The sequence below is a fragment of the Drosophila nasuta genome, chromosome 2R (assembly GCF_023558535.2).
Source record: "Drosophila nasuta strain 15112-1781.00 chromosome 2R, ASM2355853v1, whole genome shotgun sequence".
Lineage (NCBI taxonomy): Eukaryota > Metazoa > Arthropoda > Insecta > Diptera > Drosophilidae > Drosophila > Drosophila nasuta.
The window spans coordinates 1,517,962-1,539,463 of NC_083456.1; the positions used below are offsets into that span (position 1 = coordinate 1,517,962).

The 21,502-nt window shown below is 38.1% G+C and overlaps 1 protein-coding gene across 2 annotated transcripts; it reads left to right on the forward strand.

The window, feature by feature from the left end:
• The first annotated feature begins 342 nt into the window (after positions 1–342).
• Positions 343–20,017, forward strand: LOC132785286 (DNA-binding protein RFX2). 2 transcript variants are annotated; one of them, XM_060791302.1, is made up of 11 exons: positions 343–817; positions 5,210–5,704; positions 5,773–6,112; positions 15,188–15,266; positions 15,346–15,556; positions 15,645–15,812; positions 15,928–16,374; positions 16,436–16,738; positions 17,381–17,695; positions 17,768–18,136; positions 18,201–20,015. In XM_060791302.1, exons 2-11 carry the CDS (start codon positions 5,444–5,446, stop codon positions 18,372–18,374), a joined length of 2,667 nt encoding a protein of 888 aa, XP_060647285.1. In that variant the 5' UTR covers positions 343–817; positions 5,210–5,443; the 3' UTR covers positions 18,375–20,015. The 2 variants fall into 2 exon arrangements, with proteins under 2 accessions (XP_060647285.1, XP_060647284.1); XM_060791301.1 differs by lacking the exons at positions 343–817; positions 5,210–5,704; positions 5,773–6,112 and adding an exon at positions 12,530–13,202 and having other exon boundaries at positions 18,201–20,017.
• Positions 20,018–21,502: the final 1,485 nt, after the last annotated feature.

Sequence of the window (21,502 nt, forward strand, 5' to 3'; positions counted from 1 at the left end):
TAAGCGTTAATTGGTTTTGTTTCTCTGTCAGTCGTGTTTTGAAATAACTTTTTGCGACAGCTTTGTTAACATGTAATGTGCAAAAAATATCGCTCACGTTAGTAGGTAGTGCTTTATTTTCATGTGTAATGTTTATGTAATTATATTTTTAACAATATTCACAGTTATCAGCAAAAATTTTCTTTCTGCAAGCAATTAATTTACTTAATTTAAATCAACCGCCAATCAATGTCAACGAGTTGTGTGAATGGCATTCGTATTTTATGACACAGAAAAGCGTTGCCAGATAGAGCAAAAGTTTTACAAACTAGCAGCTGTTAATTGATCGCTTTACAACACTGCAGCATGGCGAGTCAGCTGCTCGCTTTGTGGTTCAACTCTTTATTCATAAATAATTGCAAATTTTATTTAACCGTGCAATATGTTCCTGAGATACGTGCAATAATCACTTTCAAGTACCAAGAAACACCACATCACCAGTGGTTCCGGCCGTATTAGTCAAAATACCTTTCGGCCAATAAAATGCCATCATTTTGTTTGTTGTTGTCCCCTGTATGTTACCAAGGAAACGAAAAAACGCAAACACAACAAGTTACGTCGAAGTTCGGTCGATCTTCGTGTAGGAGTGTTTCACATTTCCTTCCGGTCTATTTTTTGTATAAAGTAGACAGAATTGCATAAAAAATTTGGTCTACAATTTCAACTATAATTGTCTTAATTCGTTTGCTCAAAATAATTTGGAGAATTAAAAATATATTGACCAGAACAAGGATAACAATAGCACTTGATTATATGGATATACTAAACGCTTAATATGGTAAGTGCTAGAAAAATCTATTGGGCCAATAAAAGAGTCCTGTATGACACTCTGTCCTCCTAAGCTCCGCATTTACTTTAGTACAAGTAAGTTCTTGCAGCCAATGCTAGGATTATATTCAAATAAGAAATAAATAAAAACTTTCAGGCAGGCGACAAGTGCTGAACTCAAAGATCAAAAGGAAAACAACTTTTCTCATTTTGCTAGAAATATGTATTTGTGTAGATTGTGGAGCATATTAAATGAGTTTTCATTGAACGGGAAAATGAGAAAATGTCGCGACCTCGTTAGATACATTTACCCCACACTTCCACTTTCGCAGGCTCGCCATTTAAAGGCAATTAAGATTTCCCTTCAACCTTCAACCGACAAATCAACCACCTCGGACAGGTAACCTGTCCTAGTACAGGAGTAATAAGATAAGGAAAGCATATGGTGCAGCCTGTCGTCGTGGTTCCGTATGTTAGAACGTTTGTAATCCCAAACTGAGCCATCGCCAAGTTTAAAACAACCATCTCGACGCACATTTCCGCTTTACTGCCTCGCGCGCCTATTTGCTTGACCGACTCAGTCAAAGGACACCAAATGTTCAGGAAAATAGGAGAATTGGGTGGGAAGAGGAAGACAGGTATTTGAGGACTGGTCCATTTTAATAACTGTCAACATCAAAATGCTCTTCATCACCACAGTCATCAATAGAATTAAATAGGAATTGGTCATTATAAGGAAATAAATTTGTACAAATGAGATCGTTAATAATTTGTAAAAAAATCATTTTCCCTAAGAGGTCCCTTAAATGAATTTGAAGTTTTGTCAATGAACAGCCTCAATTTATATATGGGTAATTCTCTGGTAAATGTCGCGTGAGACCATCTTTACAGTTAAAAAACAAAACATAAACTAAAACAATTTTAAAAATAAGTGAAGGTTATTCTTAAAGCTTTGTATTAGCACTATTTTTAGAGCTAAGATTGATTTTAGAAATTTGTTCTGTTTTACGATAAAATATATAAATTCGTTCATTTTTTGGTTTTGCGTACGAATTTGGTAATTTTTGCAATTATCAGAACAGAAAACAAAACAGAAAGAAAATTCCAAAACCATTCTTGGCTCTAATTAAATTACTAATCTAGAGCTATAAGCGTAACTTTTTCTTATTTTTAAAATTGTTTCAGGTTATGTTTTTTTTTGTTCACTGAAAAGATGGTCGCACGCGACATCCCTCTGAGAATTACCCATATGCGATATATGTATATATACGATATATGTTATTGTCAACAATGAAGCCATTTTGTACTCTATAAGGAGAACTTTAATATATATACGCGCTACCCATAAGGAAGAATGGTATACTTTATGGTATACTTTATTTAACAGGCAGAAGAAGGCATCCCCGACCCTATATAAATTCTTGATCTGCGTCAACCCCTAGATCTCAGAGACTACGAGAGATATAATTTTTGGACACCACTATTTTATGTTTGCACGTATTTCAAGTTTGTTTCAAAATTTTGCCACGCACACTTCCGCCACGTAAATCAACAAAAAACGAAAATCGTATTTTTTAAGCTAGTCGCGAATTTTGATACATATATGTATATAGGTTTTATGATCCCTGAAAATTTGGTTGCGATCAAACAACAATTTTATAAGCTATGGGTAAAAACGCCTTCTTACTACGGGGTCTTAGTTGAATTGTCTGATCTGGTATATTTTCCACTCTATATTTTGAATGTAGTACTAGGTATATCAATATACCAAATATAGTCCCTCGGTATAGTTTTGTATAATAACAGTCGACCACACTCGACTGTAATTTTCTTATCTAATTGATATGTGACAACAATAAAGACGATATTACCATAACCGCACATTTATTAGAACATTTGAAAAAGGTATTTATATTTTTAAGTTAAAGTAGATTCGTATATACTGAATGCTTAAATGGTTGTAAATGTAAAACTTACTTAAAAGTCCGCTTCTCATAGCCTAAATACCCATTGATTATTTATTGCTCAACACAGAGGCAAAACAAGTAAGAAAGCTACAGTCGAGTGTGCTCGATTCTGAGATACCCGCCACACATTTTGAATAAAATATTCTTATCTTATTCTTAAAATATACCAGAGAATATACCACAAATATACTAAAATGTGCCATCGGCCATATTTGGTATATTTATGAAGTTCTACATTATAAATATATCATAGAGGTCAAAATATATCAGATTGTCAGCCAAAACAGCTTAGACCCCATTGGAGTAGGCGTAATTTGCAATAAAAAAGGTTTTCTTTAATAACTTCTACAATTTTTATCAGATCACAACCAAATTCTAGCTTTCAAATTACGCCTGGTATTGAATTTTTGGCAATATGCGGAGGCGGAAGTGGGCCTCCCAAAAATGTAAAATAAACTGGATCTCTGTGCAAACATTACAAGTGCTGTCCTATAGTCTTTGAGATCTAGGTGTTCATACAGACGGTCGGACAGACAGACGCACATGGCTATATACAAGTAGTCTCGGCTTTTGACGTTGATCAAGAATAAATAAACTGTTTGGTGTTGGAGATGCCTCCTTCTGCCTGTTACATACATTTCGTACCGGCACAAAGGTATAATACCCTTCTACCGTATGGGTAGCGGGTATAAAAATGTTTGTTGGTTTGCTGGTAAAAGCGTCACGCTGACTGAGCCACAAGCTGGGTTTTCATATACCAATAGAGCCACAGCTGCTAAAGAGCATTGGAGATCTTAATTGCATATCCCTATTGCAGGGGTGAAAGGGACACATTTTCCAAAAATAATGCTTACAACTGCAGCAGCGCTCGGTCGTATTTTGGGCCAAATGTGAGTGCGTTTTTTGACATTGCCACTGTATCCATTTGAATGGACTAGACACCACCATTGCAATAAAGGCAAACAGGCAGTATTGTCCAACTCTAGTACCAATTAACTACCCCTACGTCGAGTCTACCTAGTGTCAGCTCGGGTACGCCACCTGCCACCTGCACATGCACCGCCACATGGACCGCCACCGAAAATAATAATAGCGCGTTAATATTTTCCATGTTGTAGTTGCACTCTTACGTTCGTGGTAAGCGCAGCAAACGACTGAGCAAGAGCGTTTAATCAAACAAAACTAAAGATTCCGCACAACGCTATTCATTGAATTGCACTAGCATGGTAAAGTACGACAAAAAAAACCCATCCAAAAACAACAAAAACAATAGATGAAAACAAAAAATGCCAAACTTATTTGATCAATAATTTGCCGTCGCGCGTCCCTAGTGATTACGAACTTGCCAGTGTTCTGTATGTTGTGCTTTAGTGCACAAGTTGCATTTTCACGCGTCAAATTTATGAACTTGTCCGCGTCGTTTTAATATTTGATTTGTGCACTAATACCCAAGAAGTGTAGACTTCCGGTAGGAAAAGGGATACGCATTTACCCTCTAAACAACAACTCCCACTCCCCCACGACACCCCCCAGCCACATATTCAACGACTTGCTCTCGCCACTGACTTCGTTTATTGTTTATAAACAACAACTTGTACTGCAAGTTTGACTGCATGACGTATGCCAGGTCGTCGTTATCGCCGGCATCCATTTTCCTAACTCACTCCACGTCTAGTCCTCGTGCAATATTCCCGTCCGATGCGAGGACCCGTTCCCAGTTGCAAGTTGCCAGTTGCCAGTGCTGCCGTCTCCTGTTTGAAAAGTTGGCGCAGCCAGTGGCACTACAACAAATATTATTTACATTGAACCGGTTGCCCAGTGAACAGTGAGCGGGAACAGGCCAAAGGCGAAAAACGGATTTGCCAAAGAGTGTGAATAATATGAGTGAGAAATATCGCAAGTGAACATTTTTGACACTTTGTTTCCAATGATAAATGCAAAAACCAAGGAGGAAAGAAAGCACTCGTATTGGTTAGTTTATTCCACACATATGACTCGTAAGCTATAACTAGAGCCTAAAAGATGCCGTTGTAAATGGGATGTAAATCAATACGACGCATACAACACCAGCATTTACTAAAGGAACTTTTTTTGGAAGCCTTCGCTTCGTAGTTGTTATTGTTGTTGTTCAAGCTGAAGCTGCAAAGAACAAAGCGGGGAATAAATCAAAGTATGGAGAAAATACCTGTGAAATGTTTAATTTCATGGCAACGCCCCAGTGGAAGCAGTCAACCCCCAAAAGAAGAAGAAGGTAGGCAGGCAACAAAGGCATCAAGTGGGAATATCAAAAGCATCAGCAGCAGCAGCAACAACAACAATACTACCATACTATTAATAGTACACCATTATATGCGTCGTATTTGTATTTGTCTTTTGTCGTAAATTTGAATTAATATTAAATTGCGAATAAATGGGAATCTTTTCTTTCGTTTCAGCTACTAGAAACTTAACTAGCAACTAACAAACTAGAAGCACCGCAATTGCCTTAAATCCAGCTAGTCATAAGAGACGAGAGCGAACGAATGAGCAGGAGAGAGTAAACGAATTTCGCATTCAAAGTGCAAATAAAACAAACGCCTTCAAACTGCAACCAACCAAATTGTAGATATCTACACACTATATATACTTAAATTTAAATTTGAGAGCTTTAAGAGAGCTAAGCAAATGAAATGAGCACACGACTGGCAACCCAGCGACAGTTTATTATTTCGACCAGCGCCAACGTTGAGGCGAGTTCAGTCGATGCCAGCCAAATCGAATCCAAGGATGAGCAACACCAGCAACTGGCGAAGGCCACAGAAGATTTGCTGACGGTGGTGGAACAAAGAACCCCCTCGCCGCCATCGGTTCATGGCCATGCCGAAGAGTTCGAGTTCTGCACCGAAGATGGCGTCGTTGTGGCAGCCACTCTGGAGGATGTCATGACGCAGGTTTCTATTTTCAATACTAGCATATTGATATAGAGATACTTATGGAAGTGTTGCTGTTATCATTGCAGAACTGTCAGCTATTACAGAAGAAATTAAGCGAAGGCATAGACGATGACACTACAACGACCACCGACCACCTAGAGGTGATTCGTGTCGTCCTCCCCATGGAAACGAGCGATTCTAGTCAGGAGACACATCTGCAAGCACATGTTCATGATGTCAGCTCTGTAAGCAACAGTGAGGCTGCTGCCACTGTCGCTGCAGACAGTGTTGCAACCATACATACCTTGCCGGGCCTAAGTGCAATCAAAGGAGACATCAATATAGCGCAACAAGTGGCAAATGGCCAATTAACTGTGGTGCAAACTAGTGAAGATGACGACGGCACTCCATTCATCACCGTAACGGGTAAGTTTGGACAAAGCACTTCTCTTCTAAGCCGAAGCTGAATTACGTTTTTGAGTCTTTTTTTGATTTATTCAGTTTAGTCTTACTATCTACATATAAATTCTTGCAGTTTTTAAATGTATATTTCACTCATCTGCGTTTGATGATACTTAATCTTATTGATAATAAACTTCTCGTTCTCAATCCAAAGTGATGAAATAATTAACTATTGTTACTAGAATCTTCACTCGAGAAATGCGTAACTAATATTACAAAATTATTGGCTGTTGTTGTGGTTTTTCCTGACTTTCTTATTAGTAGCACTGGGACTAAAATTTGTGTATTCCAAAACTTCTGACACGTAACGAATTTTTGATTTCTTAAGACTCAAATTATTTAAGACAAGTAAGAAAGCAACATTCGAGAGATACCCGCTACCCATTTCGAATAAAAGCAAATCAGTGCTGAATTATTCTTAAAATATACCAAATAAATATACCATAAAATACTGAAATATGCCAAAGCGTACAAAATATATCAGATTGTCAGCCAAAGCTACACTATGACCCGTAAAAAAGTAGGCGTTTTTCCCCTTTACAAAATAATTTCTTAAATAAAGTTATTTACATTACATTTTCTATCTGATCGCAATCAATTTTTTTAGGAATCATAAACCCAACAGTTATTATTATATTTACCGAAATTCTAACTAGCTAGCGTAGTTTAGCTATTAGATATTTGTCGATTTGCGGGTTCATCCCGGTAACAAAAATTTGAAACTATATTGATCTGCGTGCAAACATAAGTTCTGTCGAAAACATATTATATGTATCTCTTTTATAGTCTCTGAGATTTTGGTGTTAAGACTGACGGACGAGCAGACAGATCGACATGGCTATATCGTCTCGGCTGTTGACACTGATCAAGAATGTATATACTTTATAGGGTCGGAGATTCTTCCTTCTGCCTGTTACATACATTTCATGCAGGCATTTTTTTTTTTTTATTCTTCGTTATTGTAATTTTCAAACATATTTTACTAATACTTAACATTGCATAATGTTAATAAGAAGCAAGTAAAAAAGCTATAAAAGGAAAACAGTATACCGTTTATAATATAAAAGCAACTCCTTAAACAGCCACATATAATTCTTGCAACTTTTATGTTTTGCACATAGATCAAGTTTCAAATGTTTTGGTTGGTAATCTGGTATATTTTGTACTCTAAGATAAATATCAAATGTACATTAAGTACATTAATATACCAGAAAAAACACTTTCAATATACTTTAATATTTGTTGAATACAAATTTGGTATATTTTAAGAATAGTACCACCCTGCTTTGCTTTTATTAAAAAATTGTATCGGGTATCTCTTAGTCGAACACACACGAATGCAGCTTTCTTACTTTTTTCTATAATTTTGTTAGATATAGTGCAGAGACATAGAAAGGTATTATCACCAAATAGAGTATATCTGTAAATCTAAAGAGATTTTTCCAGTTACATATGTAGTAGTGCAAATATATGACAAGAGTAATCATTTATCACCTGCACTTGCAACGGAATAAAAGAGAATACCAGCAAACAAATAACAGACGCAAACGCCAAAAGTCGCGCCTTTGTAAACAAACATAATCACAGGATCAACATGTCGTCTCTGAGTGGTAATGGGAAAAGGGTAAGGCAGAGACCGGCGCACAAACAAGAGCAAGGACAGCAACAAGGAGATGAACCGACTTAATCCAGATACATTTTAAACGTTTGCCTGATATCACAATTAAAGCGACTTAATTTGAAAACTGAAACGAGCTGAGTGCTGAGCTGGTAACAAAACCCAAACACACTGATAGACAACAAACTGACAGTCAGTCACCCCATAGCTGATGACAGCTCTACCTGTACCGAGAGGCAGAACAGTATCATTGTCCACATCCACAACCACATTCGTGTCAGCATCGTCAGGACGCGGTGCCCAGTTACGACACGTGCACGACTGAAAGTGTAGCAAAGTGCAGCTGTGTATCACAGTATTACTAAAGGGATGATTCGTCAGATATGAATGAAAACTATAGCCTACACATGGACGTACAGCACACGTTTACGACGTCCACATAATTATTATATTCCACTTCAGCGCTGTACAATGGATAAATCGAGATTACATTTGGTGAGCACTATCTATAGGACAGGATCACACGCTGCCGCCGCCAACTGTGAGATGCGAAAAATGGAAAGGGCAACGGGGAACGGAGGGTCGAATCATGAAATGTTTAGCCATGATACTTGATTTTATTAGCGCAAATTACCACCACCAGTCAATTCCAATAACAACGACTACAAACATGGCAAGTAATCACAACAAATTGTAGTGAGATTGGGAATCACGGTTGAGCACTGCGACTCATTAATAACCGCCCGCTGTGTCGTGTATTACTGAATACCTTATACATAAATGGGGTATTTCGACAACGATATAAATTAATTTGATTCGCGCATATTTTCTGAGGTACTTACTCAATAATTCTTGCTCAGATTGCTCACGATAATTCACATTAGCAAATAAAATTTAAAAAATAGGTTGCTAGAGTATACTGAATTCGGCGAAAGGTAATAATATACTCTCCATAAGCTTCTAGAATACTCAAATCCTTTTCACATAGCAAGTTAGCCTGAGCTCTAGTTGCCACCCCAGCCAACTATGAATAATGAAAGGTGTATCAATTGATATGCTTTAGTAGGGTGCTCAGTGAATCAAACATGCAGAAAGACTTCAAATTTAATAAAAGTAACAACTAATACAATTTTAAATCCATCCATAAGAAGCATGTAATTCACCAGCTGACTACGAAGCAGTTTAGCAAAGACGTCCACGTGTTTGTTGATTGAACACGGACCAACTTGGTCAGGGGAAAATGAGCATATGTTGAGCTTCTTTTAATTGGGCAAATATCCAAAAAAAATTGAGATTGCAATCACTCGAGGTCGAAGTCAGGTTTCATATTTTGCGGAGTCTACAATCTCAACAACAAATCAGAAGCTACATTGGAAACCCTATATATAACTCTAAAATGAATGGACCACAACCCCTGCTTCAAGCGAGGTCCATTCTGTTTACGAAAGGTTAATTGTTTGATGTTATCATTGTTATTATTTTTGTTGTCGCTTCTGCTGCTGCTGTTGATTTGAATACTTCAGATGGACGGATAACCTTCCTTAGCCAGAATTCACGGGTGGAGATTACAATGCACTTGTCGGGTATCCTAGCAATTTACTTTTATTTGGTAGCCTTGGGCATAGAAAATTTTCAAAATTTCATGAAGACTTCAATAAGAAATGGTTTTTGTAAATATAACTATATTTGAAATTGATTATAAGAAAATATGCACAAGTGGTTTTTGTGGTGGTATATCTAAATTATTAAAAGCAAAAATTTTAATAATTTTTGTCATTAAAAGCAAATATACCAAAAGTTTTTAATTATATGGCATTTCTTTTCCCCCCAGATTGATTTGTTTATTAAAAATATTGAAAACTCAAAAATATGGGAAATATGGGAATATGGGAATATTTATTATGTCTATAGTTGTTAGAATATTCTCGATCATATAAAGTATGAATCAGATTTAATATAACAATTTTCGTCAAACGACACAACGATTGATTTTTCCTACAAATTCATAAAGATCTTGTTTATTGACTTGAAAGTTATACAAGAAACTAACTTAGTTGACCAAAATGTGATACTTTGATAAATCTTTGTTCGCGAAAACCAATAATAAAAACCAACAATAAATTTTCGGGTTTTCTTCAATCCTTATCAAGTGAGGTAGCTAATGTTTAGTATGGGCAACAGTAAGAGTCAAGAGGCAGCAATATGCCTTTTAAATCTAGAGTAAACGACAATTAACAAGCAATGCTCGAGTAAAAAAACAAGTAAGAAAGTTACAGTTACAGAGTGTGCTCGCTGTGAGATACCCGCTACTCATTTAGAATAAAAGCAAAATATTACGGTATTATTCTCAAAATATACCAAAATACTTCAAAATTACTAAAAAATTATACCGAACGGTATATTTGGCATATCGATATAGTACAACATTCAAAATATAGACGGCACAATATACCAGATTGTCAGCCAAAGCAACTAAGACCCCTAGTAAGTAGGCGTTTTTGCCCATACAAAAGTATTTCTTTAATAACTTCCACAATTTTTATCTGATAGCAATCAAATTTTCAGGAATCACAATTACTATAGTTATTATTGTATATACCAAAATTAAAGTTACGCTTGTTATTCGATTTTTGATGATTTTCGGAGGTAGAAGTGGGCGTGGCAAAAATTTGAAACAAACTTGATTTGCGTGCAAACATAACAAATGCTGTCGAAAAAAATTACAGCTCTATCTCTTATAGTCTCTGAGATCCAGTGTTTCATACGGACAGACAGAGAGTCGGACATGGCTATATATATATACATATACATATGTATATACTTTATAAGGTCGGAGATGCCTGCTTCTACCTGTTTCGTACATTTCCTGCCGGCACAAAGTTATAATACCCTTCTACCCTATGAATAGCGGGTATAAAAAACTATCCTATACAATTTGTTATATGAAGAAGTACTTGCGAAGTATTCTTAACCGTCAAAACCTAACAATAATCTACCAAAAAAGAGTTATACCGAGTTGTAGTTGTGTATGCATGTATAGATTGTATGTTTTTCCAAGTTGAAATCGATAAATACTGCTGTACTTGTACAACACTTTAATAAACCACAAAATGAATGTCAAAGCGATTTACTTAAAAATCTCAAATTTATTCGCAGCAGGACTTTTGTGTTTGTTAATTATCAAAGAATTTCTAATAAGCTGAGGGGTGACGCCATATTTACAGTTCTTGGTTGTGCATTCAGTTTGAGGGGCTAATTGTAGTTCCCTCGACCACGTACTGCCATTGTAATATGTTGTGTGAACGAGGGAGCACAGACAAAGAAATATTTCTTGTAGACAACTGGACGCTCGAACATTTTGAGTTTGGGGGTTAAATTAATATGCGAAATATTTGCATGACTTCAACAGAGAGAAAACAGAAAAATATCACGCGTGAGAGTGGAGTGATAATTTGCAGGCACATGTGGGCATTGTCATCCGCATTGGCATCGTCATCGGCATCGGCATCGTCCTCACACCATATCCACCTGTATGCCTCTAGCTCTATACACCGCCCACCGCCCGAGGAAAACGCGTGCCGGCAGCAAACGTTTTGGTTGGCCAGCGCCAGGCTACGCAGCATCCGCTGGGGGTTGGAAGGAAGCGAATGAATGCACTAGTGTACGAGTGAGCGCGTTGTGTGTGTGTGAGAGAGAGAGAGATTGGTAGAGAGGCACAGGGAGATAGAGAGGACAGCGCATGTGAGAGAGAGAGAGAAAACGCGCGAGAGAGTGTCCTAGCAACCACCAAGCAGTGCGGCTGTGACAGGGTGGCAGCGCTGCGCCAGGATGATTGGCTGCGTTGCCTTGGTGCCGAGGTTGCCACATGCCACATGCCGCAGTTGCTATCTCTCTTACACCAGGAGTATCTTCAGGCCTCGTTCGACACTTGTTCAGATCCCAGAAAATGCGACTTTGAGACCGGAATTAGCTGACGACGCTTGAAAAATAAAACGCAGCTACTTCCCCAGCTACCCCTGCTGTTATGGCTTTTGCTTTTGCTTTTGCTTGAATCCTTGGTGTGAGCTGGATTATTTGCTACGGCGATGCGATGCTGTGTGAAGCTTGGCTGCTAGCAGGGATGGTTGCTGCGTTGATTGGGTGGGCAGGCACAAATCATAACAACGCAGTGTCAAGGCACCCATCCATCCAGCCAGCAAGCAACCTACCAACTACCCATCCACCCACGATTCCACCAACGACACCACCGCCGCTGTAATTTAATTCGTTGCTGCGCCGCCGCCGCCGCCGCCATCATCGCCATCATTATTTTTTGGAGGCATATTGCTAGGATAACATTTGATTTTGAGTTCAGTTGTAATTCTACCGTGCATACGTTCTGGTTGCTCTTGCTCCGTTGCTAAGTCACAGCGCTTTACGTCCTACTTCCGTCATCAGATCACCTTGCGCGCCCCACCACCGCAACGACAGCAGCAGCAGCAACAGCACTAGCCACACAATTTAGCGGGCTCTTGCCGATATTCACTTTTACTTTTCGCCTGTCACTGTGTAGCAGTTGCCCAAAGCAACCGGGCGGCAAACAACATCTCGGCTTACAAGCTGAGGACAGCAGTTCATTTAGCAGCAATTCTGGGCATCAAGCCTTCGACACAGGGCATGCTTAAGCTTGCGGACATGTGACTCCTATATCAGCTGATTGGCGAGTGAAGAGCATTCTTGGCACTGTGGTGCCCAGTTAACTTATTTACGAGCTGCCCACTTGACATAAAACCAAACGAATGCATTCGCGATTTGGCTTCAACTGTCAGACCCGCCACCAACAGCAACACCATCCGCAGCAGCAACAACAACAGCAACATCATCACCAGCATCAACAACAACCCCAACAACAACAACAGCATCAACAACTCCATCAGCAACCTGAGGTGGATATCACACCGCCACCTCCGCCTCTGTTACCACCGAGCACTGCAATCACCGCCTATACAAACCTCTTAGAAAAGTGTCGGTGTAAAGTGCAGGCGCAGTCACCTTCACCTTCATCTTTGCATCAACAACAACATCAACATCATCATCACCATCACCATCAACAACAGACGCAAATACAGCATCCTCAGCAGCAGCCACTGGCGCAGCACCCTCATCAATTGCTGTCGCAACACCAGCAACAGTTGCCAGTGGCGGCAACAGCAACAACACTAGCACCGCTGCCAGCCGGTCAACTGCAATTGCAACTGCACCATCATCATCATCATCATCACCACCAGACGTTTGTGGCGAGCGCCAGCGCCGTTAACTATAGCAGTTGTACAGCCATTGGCTCTGCTGCCTCCTCCGCAATACCTTCGAGCTCAGCAGCAGCAGCGGCAGCTGCAAGCACAGCAATGTATCATCATCATCATCACCGACGTCACAACAATCTATCCTATTGCGGTGGTAAATATTTTATATTACCAACAATTTCACTTCGAATCGCATCAATGCTTTTTAATTGATGCTCTGTTTACACACTTCCTTCAGAGTGTCATTGTATTTGTATCGTGTGGCTGTACAGTGTACACACATGTGAGTATGTGTGTTAGCATGTGTGTGATGAACTAAGTCCAGCCAACAAAAGTGTCAAGTGTCTTTCTAATGCGTCATTGTGAAAGTTGTAAACTTTGAAGTGAACGAAATGTAACAAACGATTGCTGGAATCTGAAAGATATCCACGACTTTATAATCAAGATGGTGAATATTCGAATTCTTACGGATTGATCAAAACACTAATAATATAATATAAATCAAATGCAATCGCAAAATTCATCACGTTAATAACTAACTAAACTTCATGTCCTTTAAGGAACCTAAATATTTTATAATTGTTTCGATTGCATTTCTGCTATGCACATTAAAGGAAGCAAATGAACATATCATATTTTAGAAAATAGTTGATATAAATTTACTTTCAAATAAATGGATAGCATTGCACTTAAATATTTTATTGATGCCAAATCAAATATAAAAATTCGAAAATCTTCAACGCTAATTTCGAAATGTAATTCAACAAGTTGAAAATCGGTAGTAGCGCATACGCAATCTTTTGAACACCTGAGCTTTACATTTTAAATAAACCAATCGTTTGCGACTGCTGATATTAATAATAATACGCAAACAGTTACAAACATGCAGTACATATGTATTATCTAAAAGACTTTTTGATGTGAGATTAAAAAGAACCACAATACCATTTTATTACATACCAGCCCAATCTTTAGCTATATTTGTATGTAAAGGCTTACTAGCATTTACACTTTAAAAATTAACAAGTAAGAAAGCTACAGTCGAGTGTACTCGACTGTGAGATACCCGCTACCCATTTTGAATAAAAGCAATATATTTTGCGGTATTATTCTCAAAATATACTAAATATACTGCAAAAATACTGAAAATATGCCAAATGGTATATGTGGTATATCGATATAGTGCCACATTCGAAATATACCATAGACGGCACAATATACCAGATTGTCAGCCAAAGCAACTAAGACCCCCAGTAAGTAGGCGTCTTTGCCCATACAAAAGTATTTCTTTAATAACTTTTTGATCTGATCGCAACCAAATTTTCAGGAATCATAACTACTATAGTTACTACTGTATATACCAAAATTCGTAACTCTAGCTTCAAAATTGCGCTTGTTATTCGATTTGTTTTGATTTGCAGGGGCGGAAGGGGGCGTGGCAAAAATTTGAAACAAACTTAATCTGCGTGCAAACATAACAAATGCTGTCGAAAAAATTATAGCTCTATCTCTTATAGCCTCTGAGATCGAGGTGTTCATACGGACAGACGGATTTGGCTAGATCGTCTCGGCTGTTGACGCTGATCAAGAATATATATACTTTATAGGGTCGGAGATGCCTTCTTCTACCTGTTACATACATTTCCTGTCGGCACAAAGTTATAATACCCTTCTACCCTGTGGGTAGCGGGTATAAAAATGGCTATTTTAATGCCACATTATTATGGGATAACAATTTTGTTTACTTATTGAAATTAACCTTAAAAAAATCACATAATTCATGCAATTTTTATCATTACTTGAAATGTAAATGTATTCATAACGTTCAAAAGTTAAGATCTCATGTATAGATGAATTTAAATCTTCGATGATTTTCAAACTTATTATCCGTACTGTTATTATTATTGGTATTGCAAAATTCAACACTCGATGCTTTTCAATAGCGGGAGATGGTTGTTGAGTATATGTACATACACATTTATAAAAATTAAATAAATGTTTTAGTATAAGTGCCTACAGTGCAATCACTACGTCTATATGTATATATCTAAGACCCATTTAATAATATATGTAGCTTTGTTAACTTAGAGTAATTCACAATTTACAATTATAAATGACTATTTTTCGGTTGGCGTTCAGTTTCAGGTCAGGAGCAAAACTACCAAGTGCAATATGTGGACTCGGAACTTTATCACAGTAATTCCAGTCAGACGCAAATGTAAGTACATCACCATTGAGCAATTGGTCCGAGGGTAGATAAGTTAACGAACAATTGAACATATCTCGTCTATGCGCAGGACGTATCCATTCTGCCCGGTGGGCGATTATCAGAGCAATGGACAGACTTACTACTCCTCAACGGGGGCAACGGGCAACTATACTACTACGACGGGTAATACGGGGAATGCTCACTCCACAGCATTGCCGTATCTTGTACCCGTGGATGAAAGCCTGCTGTTGAATGGGTCCTCGCAGTCGCACAGCCGAGATTCTCCGCACAGCTTGACGGTGAGTAGTAGGAGGAATTGATGAGAGGTCAGTGAGCCGATGACATTGACTAACCATTATTGGAAATCATTCTCTTTGTGAACGGCAGCACGAGGTTGCCTACATACAGGAGGCGCAGAGCACTCCACAGACGCCCACCTCGACTACAACAACTAATTCGGCCAGCGGCGGCAGTATCGGCAATGGTGCCGATGGGGCGTCACCCGACAGTGACCAGAGTGCCATGGGAAACAGCAACAAAATTGCTTCGGCCACGGTGAGTACCTCAAATGAGAGATAGAGTCACGTTATGGGGGTTGTTCATGATGACATGCCTGACAACGAAAGCGAACAGCAGCAGCGTTGCTAACATCTCACTCGCACATTTGCAGATTAAATGGTTGTCGCGCAACTACGAGACGGCTGATGGAGTCAGTTTGCCGCGCTCCACACTTTACAACCACTACATGCAGCACTGCAACGAACAGAAGCTGGAGCCCGTGAATGCAGCCAGCTTCGGCAAGCTAATACGCTCTGTGTTCTCCGGCTTGCGCACACGTCGCTTGGGCACGCGCGGCAACTCCAAGTACCACTATTATGGCATTCGGATAAAGCCCGGATCTCTACTAATTCATCAATCCATGGAAGAAAAATCAATTCAGGGCTATGGCACACCGCCAGCAAATAGCGCCCTAGTCAATGTCACAAGTAGCAACAACAGCAACAATGGCAACCAGCTGACAAGCTCAAATGGCATTCCAACAGCCTCCAACGCCCAGCGAACAGTTGGCACAAAGAAGCACAACTTCAAGCCGGAAACGTACGAAGCTTGTATACAGGTGAGCAATCCCTAAGCCTATCCTATCTCCTCACTAACCTCTATATAATTCTCTTATCCAGTATATTGGTGATGGAGCTGGTGCGATGCCCGTCTTTCCAGCGATTGAATTGAGCCACAGTTTTCACAGTGAGCTCACCCTGGACGATGTGGATACCTTTCGTGCACTCTATCGGGAGCATTGTGAATCATTTTTGGACGCTGTGCTTAATCTTGAGTTTGGTACTGTTGAATTTCTACTGCGCGACTTTTGGCGCACCACAGACAACAACAATCTGGACGAGTGTGAGGAAGAGAAATACTTGAGTAAAACAAAGTTGTATCTGTTGTGCCATTGCGCAGAAGTCCAAAATTTTGTGCGAGAGGTGAGTGCACAAATGAAGTCAAAATTCGTTTTTTACTTAATCATCAATCGTCTAAAGTTTTAACCCAATCATTTTTAATTGAAAATAGCTTGTTGTTCAACCAAAATGTTACTCTGACTCAATACACGAATTAACGTGTTTGTCTATCCACATGTTCAGTAACGAGGGTTTCCCTTAAATAAACTAAATTTGTTGATATATTTAGAGATTTTAGAAACGTACAAAGCCCATAGAGTCAAACATGCTGCTATGCTGTTCGCTATTGTAGCTATACATATGTATACACTAAACATTTTTTTTTAATTGCAATTAAGTTAAATAAGATAAGAAAATAAAAAAGCTACTGCTTACTGCAAATTACACAAAATTAATCAAATCAACAGCCTTAACGCGGTTTGAGTAAGAGACATGTGCAGAAATAATACAAATAAAAATAATAAAAAAATGTTAATGGTGCTGAAATATACATAGCATTACATGCAAAATACATTAGAATATAAGATACACAATCACTTATTAAAAAAAAATGGTTGAAGTCCGACCCTCTGTTAAGAAATGTTTGGTATCAACTAATTTTAGATTATAGTTTTTAATGAAATTACCCATGGGTGTCATCTATAACAATGCATTTTCTCGCTTTAGGTGGACTATCAGTTCTATCAAAACACTGTCGACGTCATAATACCAGATGTTCTTCGGTCGATACCCAACGCATTAACACAAGCTATTCGAAACTTTGCAAAGAACCTGGAGTTATGGCTCTGTGAGAGCATGCTGGGCGTGCCGGAGCAGCTGGCACAGATCAAGACTAGTGCCGTATCAGCATTTTGCCAAACGCTGCGTCGTTATACGTCACTCAATCATCTGGCCCAGGCAGCTCGGGCTGTGCTGCAGAATGGTGCACAAATATCCCAAATGCTGAATGATCTCAATCGAGTGGACTTTCACAATGTCCAGGTGCGTTGTTGCGACTATGTCCTAATAGGGGAATTAAATTAGTATCGTTATTTAATTCTCTTTCTTTTAAAGGAGCAAGCCGCGTGGGTAAGTCAATGTGCCCCAGCTGTAGTTCAGCGTCTGGAGAATGACTTCAAGGCGGCCCTGCAGCAACAAAGCTCCTTGGAGCAATGGGCCAGCTGGCTGCAACTTGTTGTGGAGTCCGCAATGGAAGAGTACACGGGAAAGCCAAGTTATGCCCGAGCCGCACGTCAGTTCTTACTAAAATGGAGCTTCTACAGCTCGATGATTATACGAGACTTAACACTGCGGTCGGCATCCAGCTTTGGCAGTTTTCATTTAATACGGCTGCTGTTCGATGAGTACATGTTCTATTTGGTGGAGCACAAGATTGCGGAAGCACAGCAGAAAACGGCGATTGCGGTCATTTGTGAGCGCATGGTAAGCACCTAAGCATCTACTAACGAAACTCGAAAGCCTCTGCTAAATATCAACCTTTGCTCAGAAGGAGATGGACTTTGAGTTCGAGTGCCAGTTCGCCTACATAACTAGTGATGGGGATCAACAGCAACAAGTAACGGCCAGCACTGTATCAGCTGTTTCTGTTGGTGCATCTGCATCTGGTGTCTCGAGTGTTGGTGGTGAAGGCAACGATGCTAAGCGCCTGAAACAAGAATGAGCCGTTCGGAAAGCTATATTAACAGGACATTGTAGAATTTATGTAAATTGAACACTTTCTGTCATTGCCAGACGACGTTCACTTTACCTCATTCAGATGCTCACATTTCGCTATTCATCACTCACCACATTTCTACTCTAACCCTATCGGTTTTTCATTAGTTCCATAAACTTTAAAAAGTCAACAATGTTTATATGTACTGCTTGTCAGTTAGTTCATAGCTTAGGTTCTTGTCACTGTAAACATATTATCGGATTAACGTACTATACCAAAAGACAGAGAGACACACATATGCATTACTTATAGAATTGCCCCCGCATTAAAGTAAAAAACCGTCCAAGCAGCAGGCTAGTCACGCCCCTCACACAGCGCTGACCTTGTCTGATCTGATTACATATGTATTCATGGAATACACTTTAGTTTAAGTACATGTGCGTCAGTATTTGTATTTGTATCTGTATCTTTATCTTTATCTGTATCTGTATTTGTGGACTTCTTGTCTAACTACACTATAATAATTGTGTTTACTTTTAAGACAAACAAATGTATCACAACAGTTTTGCCGGGTTTCAATGAATAATGTACAGCATAGCGCGCGGCGCAAACACTCATACATACATGCATACAAACATACTCGTACATACTACATACATAATTACACGCACATCAAAATACATCTGTGTAGGTACGCACATAAGAGAGCGAGCACTTGCACTTATTTGAAATCTGTATAAATTGTTAGGAAAAGAAAGAGAATGAGAAAAGCTCATCAAATCAGCTTGCTCAAATAAAAATCTATCAACTAAGTTAAGTAAAACAAACAGGCCTTAAATGTGCAAATATTAATTCTCAACTTAACAACAAAACAAACTAAACAATATGTTGCATACGCTCAATTATGTTCATATAGATGACGTCAGTATGCTTTTAATGAGTATATACTCATTTGGCGACTATTTATATGTATATATCTTATATACATGATTATCTTGAAGATTTTGACAGAGGCGCTGAATAAAGAATATTATGCCATTTTAGGTATTTACTCGAGCAACAAAACCTTTTGTAAGTCAGTCAGGAAATATAAATATAAGTTAACTTGTAACGAAAATTAAAAGAGATCTAGTCCAAATGACATGCACATAGAAAACAATATTGGACAATTTTACATTCAGCTCCTGGTGCATTTGTAAGAAGTAGATTTTGGGAGAAAAGCTTTTAATGAAATGGACAGTTAATACTTATTATCGGTGTAGAAACGTACATTGAAGTATTATGTATATTAATAATTTTCTAATACTCCGTTTATATTAAAATCTTCATCTGTATGTTCCACTATATTGTTGTATGACCTAACTTTAAGTACTGATTTTCATGATAAACCTGCAAGTAGGGAACCTAATCTCATCACATTTACATGATTAGTCATACTGTTTATTTTGTTATAATCAACATGAATGACACATTGCTCTCCTGTAAGACAAAAATTTATTGCTCAACACGTTTGCATTAATCTGAAAATTTGAGCTTTATTGGTTGTAAAAAAATTAACTGAAAACATTTAAAAAAAAAAAAAGTGAACAACATGCAACTAAATTAAGATTTTAATTAAAACCAGAATTATCTATTTATAAATGTGAAATAAAAATGTCTTAAAATCAATTTCTTCAGGTTTACTTTCACATAAATGCTGAACCGTCTCCTAATGGCTCAATTTCGGACAAATAATTGAGAAAATTCGATTTCGAATGCGACAAAACACTTAATGAAGTTTATTAAAGAAATAATCTAGCTATTCGAAACTATAAAGTATATGTATTCTTTATATTGGTTGATATAAATAAGATCGTCTGTCCATATGAATGGCTATATCTCAGGAACTATAAGAGCAATAATCAACACTTCTAAACTAGATTCTAGCTTCCGTATACGGTCACGACTGTTGACGCTGATTAAGAATTTATAAGCTGGGGTCCTTCTGCGTGTTACATACATTCCTATAGGTAGCGGGTATACAAATTATTAAGATTGCTTGAGAAATTCTAATGTTAATGCTTTAAAATTTATTTGCTTGCATTTTCTTTGGAGTTTCTTTTCGCATTATTTTTCGACAGACGAATGTGGGACTTTTTCCACATTCTCTGTTTAAAATTTATTTTATCAGGGTTTCCATTGAAAAGCCTCTTGGGAATCTTCGGAAGGTCTTGTCACAGCTTTCCGCAAATCCTGAAGACTCTACAGACCGACGAATAAATCGAAGGTACCTTGGTAGTACTCAAGTCTCTCATCGCTTCGTGGTGAAAGAGAGGCTAACATCTATATTTATACCCGCTATACAACAGCCGACACGATCCGTATGAAACTATAAGAGATAGTGAAAAACATTTTTTTGACAGCATTTATGTTTGCTCGCAAATAAAGTTTTTTTTTTTTTAATTTTTACCACGCCCACTTCCGCCTCCGGAAATGAAACAAAATGGAACAACAAGCTTAATTTTAAAGCTAGAGACAATTTTTTGTGTATATAATAATACAATAATACACAATAGTAATTGTGATTCTTGAAAATTTGGTTGCGATCAGATAAAAATTGTCGAAGTAATTCAAGAAATACTTTTGTATATGAAAAAACACCTACTTACCAGGTGTCTAAGTTGCTTCGTCTGACAATCTGGTATTTGGTACCGTCTATGGTATATTTTGAATGTGGTACTACATCGATATAACAAATACACCGTTTGGTATATTTTTAGTATATTTGTATTTTTGGTATATTTTGAAAAATATCGCAATATTTTGCTTTTATTCAAAATGGGTAGCGGGTATCTCACAGTCAAGCACACTCGACTGTAACTTTCTTACTTGTTACTAGCACCCATTGAAAATGGATGGTTCCGGATGGTTCATATAATCGCAGTTAAACTGAAAATGCATCTTATGATACTTCCTTCTAATAGTTAAAAAAGTAAATTCAAGATGTTTAGATCAATTTATATTTCAGAGTACAAAATACATAAAATTTTCTCTAAAAATTATTTGAAATTTTTTATTACATTTTTTTTTGGTTTCAATTGTATTGTACATATTGAATTTCTAACAATTATATACAAATTGTTGATTTTGTCCAA

Excerpts from the sequence above, each read along its gene's own strand:
- LOC132785286 (XM_060791301.1), top strand. The coding sequence starts at position 12,545 with ATGCATTCGCGATTTGGCTTCAACTGTCAGACCCGCCACCAACAGCAA. Across the intron at positions 16,375-16,435 it reads CGTACGAAGCTTGTATACAG|TATATTGGTGATGGAGCTGG; the intron begins GTGAGCAATCCC and ends TCTCTTATCCAG. Across the intron at positions 16,739-17,380 it reads TCCAAAATTTTGTGCGAGAG|GTGGACTATCAGTTCTATCA; the intron begins GTGAGTGCACAA and ends TTCTCGCTTTAG.